This window comes from Temnothorax nylanderi, unplaced genomic scaffold (assembly GCF_030848795.1).
Source record: "Temnothorax nylanderi isolate EJ_2023f unplaced genomic scaffold, tnyl_v1.0 TNYL_tig0160_pilon, whole genome shotgun sequence".
NCBI classification, from domain to species: domain Eukaryota; kingdom Metazoa; phylum Arthropoda; class Insecta; order Hymenoptera; family Formicidae; genus Temnothorax; species Temnothorax nylanderi.
In genome coordinates this window covers 370104-391160 of record NW_027249222.1, presented here as the reverse complement: position 1 = coordinate 391160, position 21057 = coordinate 370104, and the positions used below count along the sequence as shown (strand labels likewise).

Here is a 21057-nt window from a genome sequence, read left to right as displayed (position 1 = left end):
TTGTGTTTAATTCTATAATTATATTAATGCACGTGCTTGCAAGACATTTAATCAACACACACGTAAAACATAAGTTTAGTGAAGCTAATACGCGAACGATCGAGTATACGCGTTGTCACTAAATTAAAAATCTGTATTTAGTTCAGGTCAGATAAGGATACGTTAATTAGTTAGGCTTGTATGTTACTTCTGCAATTTATATTGTACATTAATAAAATTTTTTCGCATTGGAGTTATCATGCAGTTGGATTATTCGCACTCTAGCCTTTAGCAAAACGTTTGTATTGCAACACAGTTTAATGTGAACTCTTTATCTGTGAATACTATAAGCATTATAGGTGCAGCTATAATAGGAGTGAAGATTGAGAACTCTAACGCTAATGGCAAATAAAATTTTAAGAAAAACTCGATTAAGGTTTCTCGCCGTTGATTTACGGCATCATTATGCTACGTTGATTTTATATATATAGAAACGTATTATCGAGCGTTATCGGGATCGCGAGGTGTGCGCATTGCCATCTTTTATAGTATCTAAAACGCCATATAACGCGGCGTAGGTGCCTATTATAAGGATTAATCGTAGTTGCGTATAGTTACGAAATTTTCGCGTTCCCGCAGTTAAGACGGCCGTAATAATTCGCGCAAAAATTCGCTCTTCTCACCAATTACGTAACAGAATGCACGGACGTGCAGATCAGCGCCTAATATTAAACCGTTGCTCATTGCGCGGCGGTGAAGCGGATTTTGCCGATAAGTTATGAATGTACCATGATGCCATTAGAGTGAATGAATTGCGCGTTTATTTCCGCGCGTTAATAAATAACAGTCTCCTCGGGCGTTTCATAAAAATTGGAGCAACCGCGTGGAGCAACGGGCCCATATATTTCTCAAAGTTGCATAATACAATTTCGAGGAGGTTTAATCGTCTCTGTAGGGACAGACAAGATGGTGATCGCGGAATTTTATGATTATATCAGATAACTAATGGCACAGAAAGAGCGTGATTTAGCCGTAAAATATGTATATCTGCTGCTCAAAATAATAATTTTTGCCGAATTAAAGCGAGATGCTGATCCGCGAGCTGTCCGTATCACGTCGAGTCGACGAAAGCTCGCGCGCTCGCAAAGCATCAAAGCACTTACGATGCTGCATTGTTCGATGCTGAAAGCACACACACACCGATCGTTATCGCCTGAATCGACCAATTATGACGCAACGTTAATGATCCCGATGAATGGTGTCATCGAGTCAATGACACTGCGAGCGGTGCAGGCAAAAAAGCAGGTAGCTATACTCGAGTCGTACGTGCAATTAGCTCCACTTGCCATGCTATAATCACCGTATTACATCGAATCATTGCGATTTGCTTGGCATTTGAATGTGTCGAGAGAGGATCTGATAAATATTTAAATCTTGTTAATTAGCATCATTACGCTAGGATAACTATAATCAAGTAGCTTAAACAGATTCTTTATCATAATCGCTATTGCTTGTAATAAAATACTATAGTCACACTATTCCTTTCTCTGATTATTTGTTTCTATCGAAGTATAAGTTTAAACATTTTTGAAATGTATTATATCTGTTTATATATACGTATATTACTTTCTATTATTAATTTTAAATGTTAGATTTCTAACGTGCTAGACATTACACACGGTTTTAATGTCAGTGTAAAATAATATAGAATATATGTGCGTTATTCTACAGAAGAAGGTACTCATAACATATATGCTGTTAGCACTCTATTAGTCTTACTTTTAGTTCATTCGAATTAAAATATAACTTCAATTTTACTGTAGCTTCAAATTCTCTGTATATTTACACTTCGCCTACGAGTTTCCGCAAGACGGGTGCAATGGTCGTTGCCTCGGAAGAATGTTCTGTTATCGTATACGAAAATTATTTCTCATACTTCGACGGGTGCGATCGAGAGGGTGACCCGGTATATTTATTTATAGTATCGTGAGCGAATGGAACGGAGGGTGATGAACGACGATGATACAAGGGGCAAGATGCAGTCTGGACGCACTCTCCTTGCTCTAGGAACGCGGCAATTTAGCGATATCAGCCGACAGACCGACGTGGCTAATTCTATCTACGTAGCGCCACTCGATAATTTATACTTGTGGAAATGTATTAGACCGCTGCCGGAGCGACCGCTAATTACAGGCTGTCTTGTATGCGAACGCATCTAGGCTGCGAAACAAGATGTTAAACTATACTCCGGCGAAAGTCACCCGTCCGTTATCAATTTCAGTTGCTGTCATCGCTTCCTCCTGAAACCGTTGAAAGTACGTAGATTCTCACAATTAATTGCGATTTTCCCAACATCTGAATTTAGAAAATGATTTATGTAGATTTATGCAGATTTTCAATGTAGATCGGTGTCTTTTAATCTTTCGAGAAATGTTTCCAAGAATATATCAGTAATGTACATACACACAAGTATATATTCGTATCTAAGAAGATATTTGTCTCTTATAAGATTCTAATAATGAGCAGTTAACCAGTCATAAATCATATTGATGTTTCGCAGCAGCGAGATTTGATGTACGACCGGTTGTACGATGTACTAGGAACGTTCTTCGTTTTCTTTTAGTACAGAGAAACCAGTCAGGTCCCACCTTTGTCATATATTTGCTCGAAATCTCGTCATCGTTGATCTCAAGCGATTCTTTTCAAGAAAAAATAAGATTCCGGGAAGAAAATTAAGTTAAATGACTTCGCTATAATCATAATATCACGTAATACCATAAACAACGTATCTATATATTTATCTCTGATTATATCTTTGGATTAAATCGAATTATTAAACCTTGACTTTATTGGATGCTTTAAAATTATTTTGCATTTCAAATAATAAAAAAATTTTAATTTTACTCCTATCTTTCTTTGTATTAAGTTTTCATAAAATAAAATTTTTAGATTTTATAAAGAAACGAAAACTTATTTTTATTAATTTACTTTAGATTTTAAAAGACTAAAAGGATAACAATTTTATTGTAAAAGATTCTTAATTTCAGGCTTATCAAAGTACTTAAATTTTGGAAAAACATGATTTAAGTAAACTTTTTGTTAGAAAAAATTAATTGATTTAGCTAATAAATCTCTGTATATGTTACAAACAAAAAAGGCTTTGTACTCTGAAAGTATTGACATAGAATACTAATTCTTTCGATATTTTTGTATTCACAGAATCGCTTTGGCCGTTTTCCAATTGAATCAATAAATATAACAGATTAATTAATTTCTGTCAAACTCTCTTTCTGTATTATTTAAAGATTTGCGTCACGAAACGAAGAAAAGCGATATTTTCATCTATTAAAATAACGTCTTCATACTTGGTTGCCAGGTGACGCGCCGTGGCGGAGGCGCCCAAAGCTCGGTTCCGCGACTCTACGCGGGCGTATAAAATCGGTCCTCCACCGACAGGAGCCGTCAGTACGAAACAACACCTCTGACAGAGAAACTCGACTCTCGGGATCTGCTCACTAGCCTGCAATATGCACCTCTTGCGCTTTACATACGTTTAGATTTACACGCGAGATAATATCGAAAAACAAAATTATCGGGGGGGGAGAACACTGGATGTAAACTGGATATAAATTCCCATACAGCCATTCCACAAAGATATTTTGCAATTGCCACACTGATGAACAATGTTTTGTTTGTCGATCGGTGGCGTTGATGAACCAACCAGCTGGTGAACTAATTGGCGACAAGTCTATTAGCTTACAAAACCGAAGAAAACGCCTTCGGGATAATTGTGTAATTACAGTGCGATTAATCGAGATGAATCTCTACGATGTGATAATAATTTGCTCTGCAAATTTGCAAATAAGAGCCGTATTCTGTGATCGATATGTGAGTTGATATTAGCTGACGTGTCTGGTTAGTGTGTTTATTCTCTGTCAACAATTTCACGTACAGTCCGAACTCGGTGCAACAGGTCAGTCAAGTAGTCACAATGATCACGATTTGACGTGATCTTCGTTTTTAATTAAAAATGCAGGCGTAAGATAATGTAATTATCTCTTCTAATATATTTAAGAAAAATTAACAATAATACTTTTGAAATTTAAAATTATTATATATAAAAGATACACGATTTTTAATGTAGAGTTATAACTATATAAAATGTAATTGAATTATTTTCGCAAATAATAATTATAACTTCGTATAAATCTGACTAAATAAAAATAATTATATTTTATTAATAAATTGCACGAACGTTAAAATAACACCTGCATAACACCTTAGACATTTCATGACAATCAGTTAAATAAAATTTATTTGCATCAAATTTGGCAATTACAACACGAGTAATACGTCTAGTTCCGTACTTGTAATTATCGTAGCCGGTATAATTGCGAACGCAGCCGGGATAACGAAGCCGGGATTGAAAATATGCAACGCGCAAAACTGTGATTAGGTACGTTCCACTCGGACGAAAATGACTCCTTGTTCGCAGGCTTGTTCACAGGTTCGCCTTTTGCAAACGTGTATTTATAGTGTGGTAATGCTGACGGGGTTCGATAATCGTAAAAATAAACGGTACATCGCGACTTGCGTAAGATTCCCTCAAATGCCCCATCTCGCCGCGATATGGCGACGTGTTTTCTCTGCAATAAAGTAAGACTCCCAATAAACGGTGGCCCGATAGAAAACATACACACAGAAACGCACGCAAATAATTTTCTAACTCGTAACAAGGGCTCTTACACGTACGTTGAACAATCGTATGGTATTTTCAACATGCACGTAAAAAAATCTCATAACAGGATATTCGTTATATAAAAATTGTAAGCTCTTAGTAATACAAAAGTACAATTTCTAAAGAAATATATTTCTTGAATATATTCTGATAGAATAGGTAAAATCACATGCAAAATATTAATAAATAATTATTATGTTTACACTATTTATTGCACAAATTATAATGCAATGCTACGATTAATAAAATAACCAGTAGTACTAGTTAAATAGACTGCATTTATCAACGGATTATGAGATATTTTAATACATAAAATCGCCAATTTTATCTAGTACGATAACTAGTTTTCACCCGAGAGATGTAAACTACATGCTTTGCTCAAAATGTTAATAAAATTATCATGCACGCGCAATTTATTCGCCATGCAGGCGTGAGCGATGCAATCGTGGTGCGTTCGAATCAGTAATAATTGTAAACTTAATGAGCAATTCGTACGCGATTTAATGATCATATCTCACGCGGGCTAATTTGCATCGGTCGCGCGCACGTAAATAACGCACGCCGCAATCCCGTTTCGAGTGTCAATAATGTCGACAGTCTTTTTTTAATATTGTGAAATATGTTCTTCACGGAACAACGTGCGTCGGGTTACGCGACGGTTCACCGGTGCATTGACATTATCGCGAGGAACTATCGCATTTCAGAATATATGCAGCAGGACGGTGAGCGCAAATGCTCTGCCGTCCGCGAGAGTTCTGTTCCTTGCAAAAATTGAAATTCTCCGGTACTTCGAACCGGCACGGTCGACTGCCGCAAATTTATCGTACGCGATTATGCAAGCGCACTCGTATATAATTGGCGACGCGACTTTGCGCAGCCTTTGTCGGCAATTTATCTACGCAACGCGTAGATTTGCGCGGGAGCAGGCTTTCCCATTTCAGAGCGATCGATATTTACGATCCGTTTGTAATCTGCAGTCCGCGTGTGTAAAATTCTCGTCGTCCGTTTACTGACTTTGATGACAGAATGTCACGCGAATCGATTTTGCTTTGAATTAAAATAAACGGAAGACATATCTATTTAAAGTTAGAAGATTTTAAGAATATAATCTTAATCAATTTTAATGTGTATAAATACGTAATGAAATGCGTTAAATCTCTCTGGTATATGTATAATCTGCGGATAATTCTAGCTTCGGGCTACTCCACCTTCGACAGGTCGACGTACGGGTAATATAGGTTCTTGTCTAACGCTCACTAGCAACTGGAGCATGAAAGCATTATACGTGCATATGCGCTCACATGCACGCCAGCCGATGACTTCTCTAATATCCAATTTCCTTCGCATCGGCTAGCTTCTTCAGCGTCACGCTACAACATTGGTTTGAATGTCAAACGTCATTTATAAACAAGTCATAATTAATTTGCTACACGGAAAAAAAGACTTGGTTGAGATAAGAGAAAAAATGGTCGCCTCGACCAAGTCTTGGTCAAGGCGACCATTTTTTCTCTTATCTCAACCAAGTCTTTTTTTCCGTGTATTAATTAAATAAATAACAGGTTATGTTATTTTATTATTAAATGTCATAATATGTTGCAATTTATCAATTTCTATCATTTTATTCAAATATTTGTACTGTTTCTATTTTTATAGGAATAAAATATACTTGTCTAATCTTTTAAATTTAAAATATTAAATGTCTTTGTTTGGAATATTGTTAAAAAATATTAATAACTAGGTACATCTTGTTTTTACTTTATCTATAATATCATATTTGTGGCGAACTTATAATGTGTATTTCTTAAAATGTAGTTTCATTGTTTAAAGCATCCTTGAATTTTATTTTTATAAGAAAAGCATGACAAAAAGATACAAGTAAAAAAGTAATTGTGAACAAATTTGAGATATGTAATAAATGATTTAATTGACGTTTTATCAAGCAATATCATTTAATGCAACGGTGAATTTGCTAGGGTTCAATCAAGCACTCGTAAAATTGCGGATAGTCGGAACTTTATAGAGACGATGATGTAATTGCATTCCACGCGATTCGTGCCGATGTTCATGAGGTTTTATCTCTGGAATGTTACAATGATAATACTGTTATCGTCACTGTTCACGAAATATCATAGGAATAACTTAAAGATTCGATCATATCGCAGATTCCGCGACATAATTGCATAAACAGTTATAAAAATATTAATCGTGTTGATTTATTTACTGAAAAAGATTCCAAGTATTTACATTTTTTTATTATTACATTCTAAAACAATATTATTTTAATATTTAACCTTCCATTACGATATTGTTGAATAAACGCTATTACCAGAAATTGATTAAAACAAAAAATTTAAAAAAGCTTAGTTAAGAAAACTCAATTTAAAAAAAATCTAATTTCTGTAAATTATTTAAAATACTAGCATTAGAAATACAATTTATGATAATATTCGCATATCCATAATCCACACAATATTTAAAAAAATTAGAATATTTTAATGGGAACATTTTTTTCACAATTTAACAACTTCGATTGCTGAACACATCTAGTCAACGACAAATCTTCTACCGATAGCGCAACAAGCAGCATTTAAAACAGTGAAAAATGACGTAAGAATAAACGTGCAGTGCGGAAAGAAAAGTGTGCACTATCTCACCGGAAGCAGTAGCGAAATGCGTCGACAGTGAGGCCGCAAGAGCGAAAATCCGTCAAGATGCAGCCACTCGTCCTTCCCTTTTTGCTGCTATCTTTAACGGTAAGGCATAAGCGCAACGCGACTAACATATATTGACGTGTGATTTACCGCGCCATTAAGGCCGGCCGTCCGGTTGCAGCCTCAATGTCAAACTCGTATATCAAACGTGGGCGAAATTGTTCGTAAATATGTTCCGGCACATGTCACGAACATCGCGCCGCCAGTTCCCGATCACTGAGGTCGATCGCATAATTTCTTCTTAGAAATTGAAAGGTAATGGACAATTTTTGCGTTACAATTCACGAAAGACTATAGTTTCCATCGAAGCACGAAATGGTGACATTCTATGAGATTCACACCGGACTAGAAATGAAGACTAAAATGAAAAAATCCGTAAAAGGTGAAAAAGTTCACTGATTATTATGTGACTGAGGCTTTAACAAATTTTATTCTCGTATTTTTGATACTAAATATTTACTTATATAGAAGTCTCATTTTCAATATTCTTCTATTAATTAGTTTTGACAACTGTGTGTTAAAATGTTTAATTAGAAATATATAATATTTATAATCCATAAAAATTCACATAGATAAGTTTACAAAAATTTTTTAGAGTTTATCTCCAACATTTATTGATTTTTGTGAGACAGATTAAATCAGACTGTTTCAGTATTTATTTTCCTTCCTTAATCCACGATGCTTTCTCGGTCGACGGTGAGACTTCCGACGAGGTAATAAAAAAGTGTTACACAATAATGGAGTCTTTTTATGATGATAAGAATTTTTTATAAGAGAGCGTAGCTTTATCTATATATACATGTACAGTGGAGAGATTCTCTTAAAATACATGCATATATTTTGGACAAAGGTTAATGCACCGGCACATAGTTAATGTCATTCGGCATGCTAGTCAGAATAGAAATTTCGGAGAAATTTATAAAGCAGACTCATATTTGAAGCGAATAAAATTGAATATTAAATAAATTAAATAGAGAGCAATAACAAAGAAACTTTTAAATTAATTAGGATTCTAATAATAATATTATAAATATTATAAACTAAAAATTTAGAGAAATTGATCAAATTATCTATTCCGCTTTTAATACGATGCAGATAACAACTAATTATATATTTTATATTTTCTAGAGAATTATAATAAATGTTATAATGTATGCTGTAAAAGAATTCGTTTTTCATTACATATTGTCCTTTTATAAATTTCCGGTTGTCAGATTCAGATCAAAGTGTTATGTTACATATTAACTGATCATGTTTGTGTGAAATGAAAAATACATTCAAGCGTGACGAAAGCAATTTTGTGAAAAAGAGAAGAGTATTACTTTGCTCCTATAAAAAAGGAAATATCGCAGGATGTTAATTGGGACGAACGATCGATCACACATCAGCCTTGTAGACTAACGTCATCATAATATTATCTCAACCGGATCGGCTTGTACGTAAAACGATGTTCTATTAGCATAATCTAAGCGCTACTGGCGCCTAATTATAGACAATTTAAAGACGTGCGAGCGAGGATCGTTCTTCCTGCGTAAACGAGCGGCGACACGCGGAGAGGTTTCGGAATTAATTGAACTTTCACAGATGACTCGATATTCGCACAGTCAGGTTTCGGTAACCTATTTCGGTAACCTATATGCGGTAGATTATGCCTGAGTAACTAGTACGCCGAATGCTGAGTAGGAAGTCTCGCTTAACGCATTCCTGCGGCTAAGTGTTGCCGGCGGTGCGTATTTTTAGAATGGCAGAATAATATAATCGGAGCCGAATGTGCAACTTCCTGCCACATGATCCGAAATCGAATCTCAGTCGCTACAAAAATTCTTTCTTCGAGAGAGTGGCGATAAATTTTATAATCTCTATAAATACTTCTCTCTCTCAAGAGTGAGGATTAATATATTTATTCCTCGCGCAGAAACTCTTGCCTCATTTCACACACGTGACAAATAATTCTTTTAAGCTGCAAGTTTTCCGTCTCTTTAATATGAGAAAGTTTATATTAAAAGTTAAAGAATAATAGTAATTTTTCATCTTTCATTTTTATCATAATTTCATAAATTTTATCATCAATTATTGCTTCTTTCGCATCACTGCAGTTTTGTACGGTCATAAGATTAGAAAATTAGAAGGTGACTACGTGCATACGTAGAAACATTAAAACATGATAAACTAGATTTGTAGGACACCGAAATTTTCACAAGAGACTGTTTTATTTTTTACGTTCGCTCGTAAAATTGCAGTTTTCATTCACTCTGACATATTTGACATGTTTATGTGGCGGCTATTCGTCTTCATTATTGTAGGAGCACGGCGCCAGAGGTTTACGCCGACCCCCGCATGTCCCCAAATGTGTTTGCCTCCAAATCGCGACGACGTCTTTATTTTCTCCGTATATCCGTTTCGTTTAATGGCTCGTGAGATTTCTTCGGATTGAGAGTGGAACCGAATTTATTTGACTGGTACCGAGAAGACACCGATTGTCGGCGAGCCCCTTCGTTGTTGTCATCGTCTTTTTGTTCACGTCGAAAGATTTTATATATTGGACGTTTAAGTATTTGTAGTTTATAATTAATTGCATAGAAGAAGAATAAGTGGCAACCTCCTCTATTCAAAACATCTCGTTGAAATCTTCGTGAAGACACGCGGAAGAGTACATAGAATAAATGCATTGCGTAAATAACGTAGAGTTATCTATTTTGACTCTAGTGGAGTGTAACAGCATAAAATAACGTGTTACGTAGAAAATTTGTATTTCAAACAGAAGTAATAATATTAAGATTGGAATATGTGATACCTAAATTTCTTGCAATAAATTTTTTGACGTACTGACCGCGTTTTTCTTTTAATACCGAAATATCATGATCTTTTTAATTGTTCTATTATTTATCAGAAATCTCTTTATCCGTTGAGTAACAGACAAAGAAATTTAAGAAAGCATTTTGTTAAAAGAATTTTGGTGTTTGATTGAATAAAACGGACCTATAAAAAGATCGTCGCGATGCATCGTCGCGCAGCAGGTTTGTCATTATGCGCCGCATTTAGGGCGATGGGGATTTAACAGCTTGAGTGGCCACGAAAATAACACACTGAAAATAAGCGGTAAGAGATTCGATGCTAGGTATCATCGCGAGACGATCGGCTCGACGCCGTCGATCTTGATTATCGTAAAAAGGAAGACGCGCCGCGGCGCTGCCTCATGCAGGCGCACTCAAACTTCACTCTCGTCGGTGACATTACGCATAATCAGCTAAAGCTGGCGCTTAGAAATCTGACGAAGTGCAGAACGATCTCCTAATTCGTGTTTCTATATAGGTACTATACTGCTCACCGCTGTAAATGCGGATCAATTGAAATAGAAGGATTTACATTATTTTCATGCTGTGATAAATAATAAAGAAATTAATACAGAAATGTATCGTATTTCTTATTTAATTATAAAGCGTTTCTTGCTGTTGGCTAAATTAATGAGATGTTAAGTTGACAAATTAAACACAGGAAGTGAAGAATTGTATAACACGAGGCGGCTAATTAGGCGACTGGGACGACCTGCGCGCGATGTAATCTCGGAGAACCGGAGGAAATTATTTAACCGTTTACAAAGAAAATGGTTCTTTCTTAATCGCGTGTTCATACGTTACTCGGTGATACGCAGAGTGTACACACGACCGTATTTTATCGCTATGTAAACACCTAATGTGGCCGAGGTGCTACATGAGAGGAGCTATACATATACTTACGCAGATACTCGACTAAATTATGGTTCGTTCGTTATTATTTACGATATGTATGATGCGATTCGATAAATTGTGATATTAGCTTGCTAGCTGAAATTCTTTTGCCTGAATGCGGTACTTTTGCGCAATCGCCTCTGCTGAAATGGACATTTTTATCAGCGCAAGCGTTTGAAAACGATGGCCAATCTAGATATAATAAATTTTTTTAATATTTACTTTGCTTGAAAACTGGATTCAATTAGCGACCAATACTTAGAGATTATACTTTGTTTATAATAATTGAAAAAACCAAAGACCTAACAATATATAGATCTTGAAAAAAAAAAAACAGCTACATTAAAAACTCTCTTCTTCATTTGAGTAATTGTTTTATACCTTATTTTATCCCTGTGTTTTTTATATATATTAGAAGAGGAGTCATATTCGGATTTGAAATTAGTAAGATACTTCTATATTCCATTTCTTTATGTCGTTCTCTCTTAATGGAAAATGGAATCTTTCATATTTCGGCTTGAACGTTGAACGTTCTACGCCACTGTGCATTCATTGTTCGCCGCCGATTTATAAATTCACTCATGCGATATTCATACAATTAACATCGTGCGATCTCGCGTACACAAACGGCAAGCAAGTTGACATTCATCCCGAGTTAATCCAATTGGAGAGAGAGGAGTGTCAGTTTGGGCGCGGCTTGATGTGCAGTTCGCCGATTAAACCTGGTTGAAAATGAACGGTCAGCCTCAATCGAGCAGCGTCACTCTTTCAGAATGATCCCCGACGTGTAAAATGTCAAATTACGTCGTTGTATTTTATACGTCACGCAGAGACATATCGCTAAGAAAACTCGAGCGAGTTAGAGTACTGGTGAAATAAAACTTTAACTTGTCTAATAGAGAGTAGAGATTGTAATATGTGTGTTGTAACTTATAGTAAAATAGTAATACTTCTTTAGCCTAGTCGAGATAAAAGATGTAGTAAATTTATTAAATATTATATTAACGTTTACATTCAGGTTTAATTCCCATTTATTATTAAAAACTAATATATGTTTCAATTTGAAAAATGTTGATTAAATTAACTTATCGCAATATGTACATTCGACACATGTAACGTATTTCATATATTCAACAAAACAAAAACTTTTACTCGTTTTTAATAATCTTTTGTTAAAATATAAGGGGAATTTAGAATAATATTGTAGATAATATTGTTAGAGAATTAACAAGGTCACTTAGTAATAGTAAAGCAGTGCGGGAGTAATTCGTAGCAAGAGAAATGATTTATTGCTGCAGAGATACTAGCAAGCTGATGGAAGAAGCTCGAGGTATAGATTAAGCGAGGGTTCTCTCTTTCTCTCTCTCTCACGTACACCGGTATCCGTGCCACAACCGGGCCACGTGGCGCGTACAACGTGATAATACTTTGATCGAGATTCAGGTCGAATCGCGCATCTTACATCTCCAAGCTACCGTTTGATCGCTTAGTTAACCTTGATGATCTTACGTGGCGATCTGACGAGGAAGCAAAAATATTCTACTATCTTGATATAGTAGATCTTGATGCTTTTAAGCTATTTTGGTGTACGTGTTTTACGTAGGATATTCCAGAACATGCATCATGAATGTAACTTCTATGTAATTTATGTCGGAACAATCATACAGAATAACATTCAACAAGAATAAGATATAACATTCTGTTATAATTTTCTTTTAAATTTCAATTATTTCTTTTAATTAGTTCCTTTAATGATTTTGAATGTGCTGTATTATATTAGTGTGTTATACCTTCCTATAAAAATAGATTTGTTCGAGAACCGTGCGTCTAAAAGGTGTTCTTGCGTACTCGTGCTAATTTCCAGGACCGAATTCGCGACCGGTGTTTATTTCTGTGCATTAGCGAAACAGTGGGTGCGGTAACCGTGCAAATGTAAAATGCTCGTCCGTGCGCCAGAGAAACGGAAAGGGTGACGCGAAATTATGGCTGTCAGGACGTAAATTTAGACGACGATTTGCCACCGTTCGGTCCGCCTGCATTCTATTCACTTCGTCTGGCTAAAGTCGCAACAATAAGTCCGCTGGAAATAAAAAGCAAAGTGTAATCGCGTCACAAATCGAAATACAGAGAAGATAAGAACTTCATTACCTAAAAAATATATCTTCTAACTTCTGACTGTTTTTTAATCTATTGTTTGCAAAATTTTCGCATCTCACGGTGCATTTCACAGTGTAGCAATTAATGCACGGAAATCGAGAATTTTTTATCAAGCATACAAGCATAAATCACCCGTCTGCATCGGACAAAATGGGTGTGTCGCTTCCTATTAATTCATTTCGCAGATTGACATCAGCATGGTCATACATACACTCTGCTGATTTCATTTTGACATCTAGAAAAATAGGAATGCACGCGAGAATGTCATTCATTACCTAGTACCCGTTCAACGGAATGCTCGGATCTATGATCTTGAATGCCGAGGCTGCGAAATTTAGTCTATGAAGTCACGATTTATTATCTTTCGCATGAAATTCTTGGCTGGCACGGCCAAGTTAGCATATGTTATACCAACTGTTTCAGTGTGGTGTGAAATTTGGCAGCGGTCATCTGATAGATGGAATTTTCACGGAGCCGACTTTGGAACCGGGTTATAATTTAGTGGCGGTGGTCCCACGTGGCGCCTTGGCACTGAACGTGACCGAACTCCGTCGCACGCAGAACTATCTTGGTAAGAGAAACAGGAATTTATGACTATTGATGAAGATAAATTAAGATGGCTGAACTATTTTCATTCAGCTCCACGCTAAACCTTGCATCGGACATTTAAGCGCGTGCGTGCCCCATTTATTTAAGTAAGATCGCCAATATTAAGCAATATATTTCATATTTTGGAGCCTATACTGTAACATCATATTTTTAATTATTAAGTTTATTTAATATATTTTAATGCCTCCTATCTTCTGAAGCCGCAACGTTACAAAACGTATAAAATTTCTTTGATAAAAAGTGATAAAGAAGCTAAGAGAGAGAGAGAGATAATAATTTCTTTATTACGCGATATAAATTAATGTTAACGCAACTTTGTGCATATGCAACTTAGTGCATTTTGCAATGTAAATTGGACGTTACATGATCAGGACGTGACTAGCGACTCTTTTTACTGACGTCCAGATACTGATCAGTGCTAACGTTAATTGCGCGGTTGGCGCCAGATAGAATAATTCAGTGGTATTACTTTGGATTTCGTGGAAAGCGCAGGCAACCGGTTGCGAGGAATGCATTTCCACCTACCATGATTTCTTACTGTTTATGCACTGTTTACGGGTAACCCGTTACATAGCGTGGTCGTTAAATAGCGACCGCACCCGACGTTTAAGATCATCATCGTCCCGCGAATATGATTACGTCGTCCGCGCGAAAAATTAATTTACGACAAGCATTCTGCTTGCGAGATAAAAAAAGTAACGTGATTTAAGAGATTAAAAATGACGATATTTATTTCAATAAAATTATGAAGTTATTATACTGTAATAAACATTTATGTCAAGTTACAAAAAATTTAAGCATTAAATTAGAGATTGAAAACAAATATAAATATTAGGGTACTGACGTTCACTTAATTATCTGATTAGTTATCTGTTATTACATCAGACATCTCAGTTAATTGTTTCTGAGTCTTTAAGAATACTAATTTCCTGTCATAAAACAAGACGTATTGCAGGTGTCGCGATTAGTGTAGTTACGACTATTGAATTTGCGAAAACCAATTAACTTTTTTTCCTTTAGAAAGCATAATGCATTAAAGACCATACCTAACTTACATAATTCATTATGCAAAATTCACGCTGTATATGATTCTTAGTTTTGGAGATTATATTTTTTAAGAAATACTATGTTGAAAACTGCAAAATATTTGCAGCATAATTAATCGCGAGCTACATATATTCTTTCTTCACCTCGTTAATTAATTTAAAAGATATATACATATAATGCGTTTTTTACATTTAACAAATTTTAAAAGCAATAATTGTAATAAAAATTGGCTGTAAATAATATTAAATTAGCATTTTAAAAAGTATAAACCATACAAAATTAATAGTTAATTAATATAACAATAAATAATAGACAGTTTTAGCAATGTTTAAAACCATATTTAGAGCATTACTTTGCTAATAGGATTATTTTGTAATAAGTTTGGTGGTGATATGCTACTTAAGATTTGATTAGAAATTGAGCCTCTATTACATATGAAGGCAATCATCATTGTACTGTTGATGCCTTTCGAATCCATTCATCGCTCGATCGAAGTAATGTAATGATTACCTTTCACGGGATGCGAATAACAGATCGTAATCAATGCGTCTTCTATATACAATGATGGCGTCGCCGATAAGCAAATGAGTCGCCAGCAGCGTGATTAGTTGCGATCGTTAACAATACTGTCGGAACCTTCATTACCACCGACGTGATCGCGCCTCCCATTATCCTCACTTAATCTAGGAAGATGAATGATTCAAGGGAAATCGATAGGAAATTGTAAATTGCGCTTCGCGTAAAATTAAATCCATCCAATCTTCAGGGAACATAAAAACATAAATTGACATAAAATTTACAAGATGTAGTTAATAAATTATTATATATATGTACAATGTTTATAACAAAGTGGAATATTTTGTAAGGCGATTGTAGGACGTGGTAAAATTAATTTAGGTATCAGAAATTACATTCTGCAAATGCATTTCCGTCAGCTTTAATCCATTTGTTTTTTGTGAATTGCGCTTTTAATGTAAACGTAATTTAATCTTTCGCGGCGTTGTAAGTGGAACGGGGCCCGTTGTTCCGCTAAATTAGATGCACCGGCCCGTGCCACGTGGATTACATAAATCGCGCGCGACCGTAAACTCGCTCATAAACGACTGCTATTGTGCGCGCCCAAGTCTCGTTTAAACGATCGTGCGATTGCCAACTTTAGCGTGATCCATGTCAATCGACGTGTCGAAGATCATCCTTGTTCTATAAATAGGACTAGGTAGTTTATTCGAAAATAAATGCGGTCATTGTAATTTTCTCGTTTTTAACTATACCAATATGTTTGTGATATACATATATTTGTGATGAATAAATGTTTTTAAGACGTACGTAGTAACTGGAACGTACTTGTTACATATAAAATCTATGGAGGGTAATTAATAGCATTGGCTATTCTTTTAAATAAATGTAAACAATTTTATTACAATATTATTAATATTTCTATAATCTGCATCTCAGATGCTGCACAGAAAATCAAATATTTCTTATAATTTAGAAAGTACGTAATAAAACACGATAATAAATTTGCAGCGATTAGATTGCAAGATGGTAGCTATTTGTTGAACGGGAATAATTTTATCAACTGGTCTGGCGAGTACAAAGGAGCTGGAACAACATTTGTTTATCATCGTCAAAGTCCTCAGAATTTAGAAAGCTTTTCTGCCGCGGGGCCATTACAGGAACCTATAGATGTCATGGTAAGTAAAATATAATATGATATAATATAAATTATATATATATAAAGTAGTAACTTAATTTTTATCTTTGTCACTTATACGAAGGAAACCAACAATTATCAAAGAAAATAATTATCACGTTGAATTATAAATTTCTTAAATAATCTAATAAATATATGCGGAAATAATTAATTGCAAAGGCTTTCTTTATATACATATATTACATTTGCACTCAACGATGTTAGTCAATTTTTGTTCATAGAATAAAAATATCTACTAATATTACATATAAAGCTTTATATCTTATGGAATATTTTGCATCCTTCGGCCAAATTGTAGACATTGTTATAACGCGACCGTAATAATGGCGGCTCAGAGTAACAATTGTTGCGCGCTAGCAATCGTGGGCGTTAATGAGTTCAACCGAGTTCCATTTAACCCTTTCACCGCTGATTTTCCGCTGCACATTGTCATAAATCGTATAGGTTCTACGTTTAATGATGTTAAATTGCATACTGTTCCACTTTTGGAATACTACAATTTAATAATTATAGGAACTATCTAGTAATAATTCAATAATTAAAAATTGTCTGATAATGGTTCAATAATTAAAAATTAGATCTCAATTATTTTTAATTCAGATCTACTTAAAGTATAAAACATAATCTAATTTTATTATTTCGTAGGTTTTGTATCAGGAACCAAACCCTGGTATTGTTTATCGATATCGGATTCCCGGAACTACAAATTTACCGAGAAGCAATCATTTCCCGCATAATTCAGGTATTATTTTATTATAACCATATATTTATAGAAAGAAAGTAATTTCGAAGGCATACTGATTTTTTGAAATATTTCTTAATTGTATTACAGATGAAGAATTGCTTTTTACTACTTTGTTTGGATATCCATTTTTAGGCTTTTTAATTTTATTTTTAAAAAATTGACAAGCAAGCAAAAAATAATGGAAACGTAACTTCTAAAGCATGCTTTAGAAGTTACTTTTCTTTAAATAATAAATATTAGATATTACACGTATGCAAAAAATTACTAAAAATGAAAAATTGTTTAATTATAGTTTCCAATAAAGGCGTTGAGCATAGCTTAAATAGAAGGTAAGAAGTTCTTCACATAAACTAACATTTAATTAATTTAATAAATTAAGACCGTTAAGACGTTGTTTATATGCGCCTTTTGATAATAATAAGCGTCTCACTTTAAATTTTATATTTAATAATTCAGTAATTACAAAGAATTTAATTTTAGATTCGAAAATGAGCCAGCAGTGAGTAATGTAACGTCTCCACCGTATTTATCACGACGGTTTAGGAAAAGAAAATTTATCTGGAAAGCGATTGGTCATAGTGAGTGCAGCAAATCATGCGGCGGAGGTAAACGAGAATTAGCTGATAAGTAGTTGATTTTATGACAAGTTTTATAGAGACCCGCGCGGGTACAAATGGTTTTGGTATGTTACATAAGGCGTACAGATACTCAGACACGTGTGTATCAAGGAGCACACGCAGCAGCCGGTACCGGAGAAGAGATGCCATGGGTTGGAAAAGCTGCACGAAATTCGCCTCAGATGTAATACCATGCCATGTCCACCCAGGTGATTTTAATTTATATTTCATACGCGTAAAGAGTCTCTTATATAGATTATAAATACGTGATAATATTAAATAATAATTGTACAATAACAGTACAAAATGAGAATGCATAAAAGCATAAAAATGCAAGTATTACAGTTGCAGAAATCTAAAATAATTATTTAAGATATTTTTTACATTCTTCTCCAAATAAAAACTGTATTCTCGAAGGTGGCGCGGCGGACCATGGAGTGACTGTTCTACTTCCTGCGGCATCGGGGTTCGCACACGGGAACTCGAGTGCGTACAGGAAGTAAGGGCGTCATTAACGATGAGAATCGCTGATGGAGCTTGCACAGAACCGATAAATCTGCCGATGAGCGAAGCGTGCGAGATGCCAGCGTGTGAGGAGATTAGGCAAACGTCGACGGAGACATCCTCTCAATCACCGGCTCCGCAATGGACCGTGGGTGTTTGGTCACAGGTAATTTTGTTCAGACACATACATTATCTATATCGATAATTTGTTATATAAGAGAAGTAGAGAAAATAAAGCATAACGATATTATATAAGTTTTAATATTTAACAAAAGTTTCATTTTACAGAGCGATATTATGTCAGATTTTGAATTTGTAGATTTTTATATTTATTTATATTAATTATATGCTTTCATATCTATCATGGGTATAATATTTTAAAACAATTTTTTAAAACAATTTTTCTAATTTTCCTGTTATAAACAATTAAATATGTATATATACAAAATATGTACAAATATTTGAATGAAGTGATTATAATTTTTTATGTCATTGGTTTTTAAGTGTTCCACGTCCTGCGGCGTGGGGAGAAAAACGAGAGTCGTAACTTGCGTTACAGAAGGTGCTCCATGCGATCTCTCGGAAAAACCTGAGGCACATGAAACGTGCGATTTAGGACCATGCCTAGCGAAATCAACGCCGCTGAACGTTGTTTCTGCGAAGCTACAGAATTCGCAGTGGTTATTCACTGAGTGGTCTGACCAGGTGAGCTGTTTACCTGCACTTGCAAACTCTATGAGAACTGAAAGTATCGTTCTAATTAAGAACTGGTATATGATAAGCTTATTTTTAATATTTAATAACTTATTGACAGAAGAGCTGATAAAAAATGTGCACAACAATTTCAAGTTATTATATTTCCTAGAACATCACATACTTGAAATTATATTCAGATTAAAAAATTATCATATTGATTTTACTAGCAATCTCTAATTATCGACTTTAGTGCTCGGCAGAATGTGGCACTGGAGTTCAGACGCGGAGAGTTCTTTGTGAGACGAATTCTGACGAAGAACATTGCGACGAATCGAGTCGACCTGAGACTTCCAGAGATTGCTCGAGCAATAGAACTTGCAGCGGTCAATGGTTCACAGGACCATGGGCGGAGGTCAGGCTTAAATATAATTGTGCAATAAAGCTATGAAAAATAATTTTAATATAGAAAGTCGTATTATAAAGATTATAACGTGTTGATTGTGTGTCGTTGTGTATACACACACATATATATTATAAGAATCTATAGAGCAAAAGAATATATATAATTATGTTTGCTTTACTATTTTCATAATTATCTCAATATAAAAATATTTTTAAAATTAGTTATTAATGTAACGAGAATTATTTTACATTCTCTAGTGTTCTTCAGACTGCGACGTGGGTGAGCAAGTTAGAGACGTCGTATGTGTTACAACTCTTCGAGGCTTTCTACGTGTCGTCTTAGACATGAATTGTCCTGCGAACAAACCGGAAAGTAGAAGATCGTGCAGAGAGCGTCCCTGCACATCTACTTGGTTCATATCTGACTGGACGCCGGTAAATATTTATTTTATCACAAGTTAAAATCACAAGATTAAAATTTCAAGGGCTACGGTAGAACTCGGTAAATTTACTTGTTTCCAAAAATCGGTTCGCAGTGTTCGCGAACTTGTGGTAAAGGTGTACAGAAACGCGAAGTTCGATGCCTGAATCCAGATGGCCAATTACCCGAATCATATCAGATTCATTGCCGAGAGGAGGATCGACCAGTATCTCGAAGAACATGCAACGATTATCCTTGCAGAGATGATCTACACGCGCCTGAAAATTCTCACAGGGTCGTTCAAATCCAGGACGATTCCGAAATAACAAATGGTAAACGAACTTTTAAATTTGAGATACAGATAATTTACCCTTGATATATGTAAAACATTATATATAAAATGATACTTTTTCCATTATATATTAACATTTTATTTATTTCAGGTGTTGAAGACAATCCACTTTGCAAAGACAAAATGCCTAACTGCAATTTAGTCACACAAGCTCGGCTCTGCTCTTATCAATTTTATCAAGAGTCTTGCTGTCTGTCATGTTCTCGAGGCAAGCAGGATTTTGAATAGAAGTCCCCCTCGATCAATCATGCTCATTATGACTTTTTAATGCAAAAAAAAACTGCCTTCAGTAGTATTCCCTGTTAGTATATATCGCCAATTAAAACCCTATTTTTGTCGCCTATTGGTACAAATAACTTTTAATAATTAATAGATAGTAAAACTTTTGTACGTTTTATATGTATAGAAGTATAGATATGCATGCTGCAGAGCAATTTTAATACGAAGTCCACGATTTCGTTCGAGCAAGATATTTGATAAAGAAACAGAAGAGACTGATCGCGTGTAATTGCCGGTTCGTTGTAGTGATCTGATGCAGCATTTAAATCCGCACTGTTCTCGAGTAACCGTAAATATATATATTGAGCATTAATAAATGTTACGCTTTTTTCTTCTTCGTTGTTCCTTGTTATCTTTT

General features: G+C 35.0%; 1 protein-coding gene across 8 annotated transcripts; it reads left to right on the top strand.

The window, feature by feature from the left end:
• Positions 1–3454: 3454 nt before the first annotated feature.
• On the top strand, positions 3455–21036 carry LOC139777736 (thrombospondin type-1 domain-containing protein 4). Of its 8 annotated transcripts, XM_071715336.1 has the most exons (15): positions 3455–3952; positions 5910–6098; positions 7290–7470; positions 13737–13884; positions 16497–16663; positions 17329–17425; positions 17721–17757; positions 17909–18033; positions 18125–18254; positions 18463–18715; positions 19054–19254; positions 19496–19657; positions 19906–20082; positions 20184–20400; positions 20512–21036. In XM_071715336.1, exons 3-15 carry the CDS (start codon positions 7429–7431, stop codon positions 20646–20648), a joined length of 1893 nt encoding a protein of 630 aa, XP_071571437.1. In that variant the 5' UTR covers positions 3455–3952; positions 5910–6098; positions 7290–7428; the 3' UTR covers positions 20649–21036. The 8 variants fall into 8 exon arrangements, with proteins under 8 accessions (XP_071571437.1, XP_071571440.1, XP_071571439.1 ...); XM_071715339.1 differs by lacking the exon at positions 5910–6098 and having other exon boundaries at positions 3455–3593; XM_071715338.1 differs by lacking the exon at positions 5910–6098 and having other exon boundaries at positions 3455–3867.
• Positions 21037–21057: the final 21 nt, after the last annotated feature.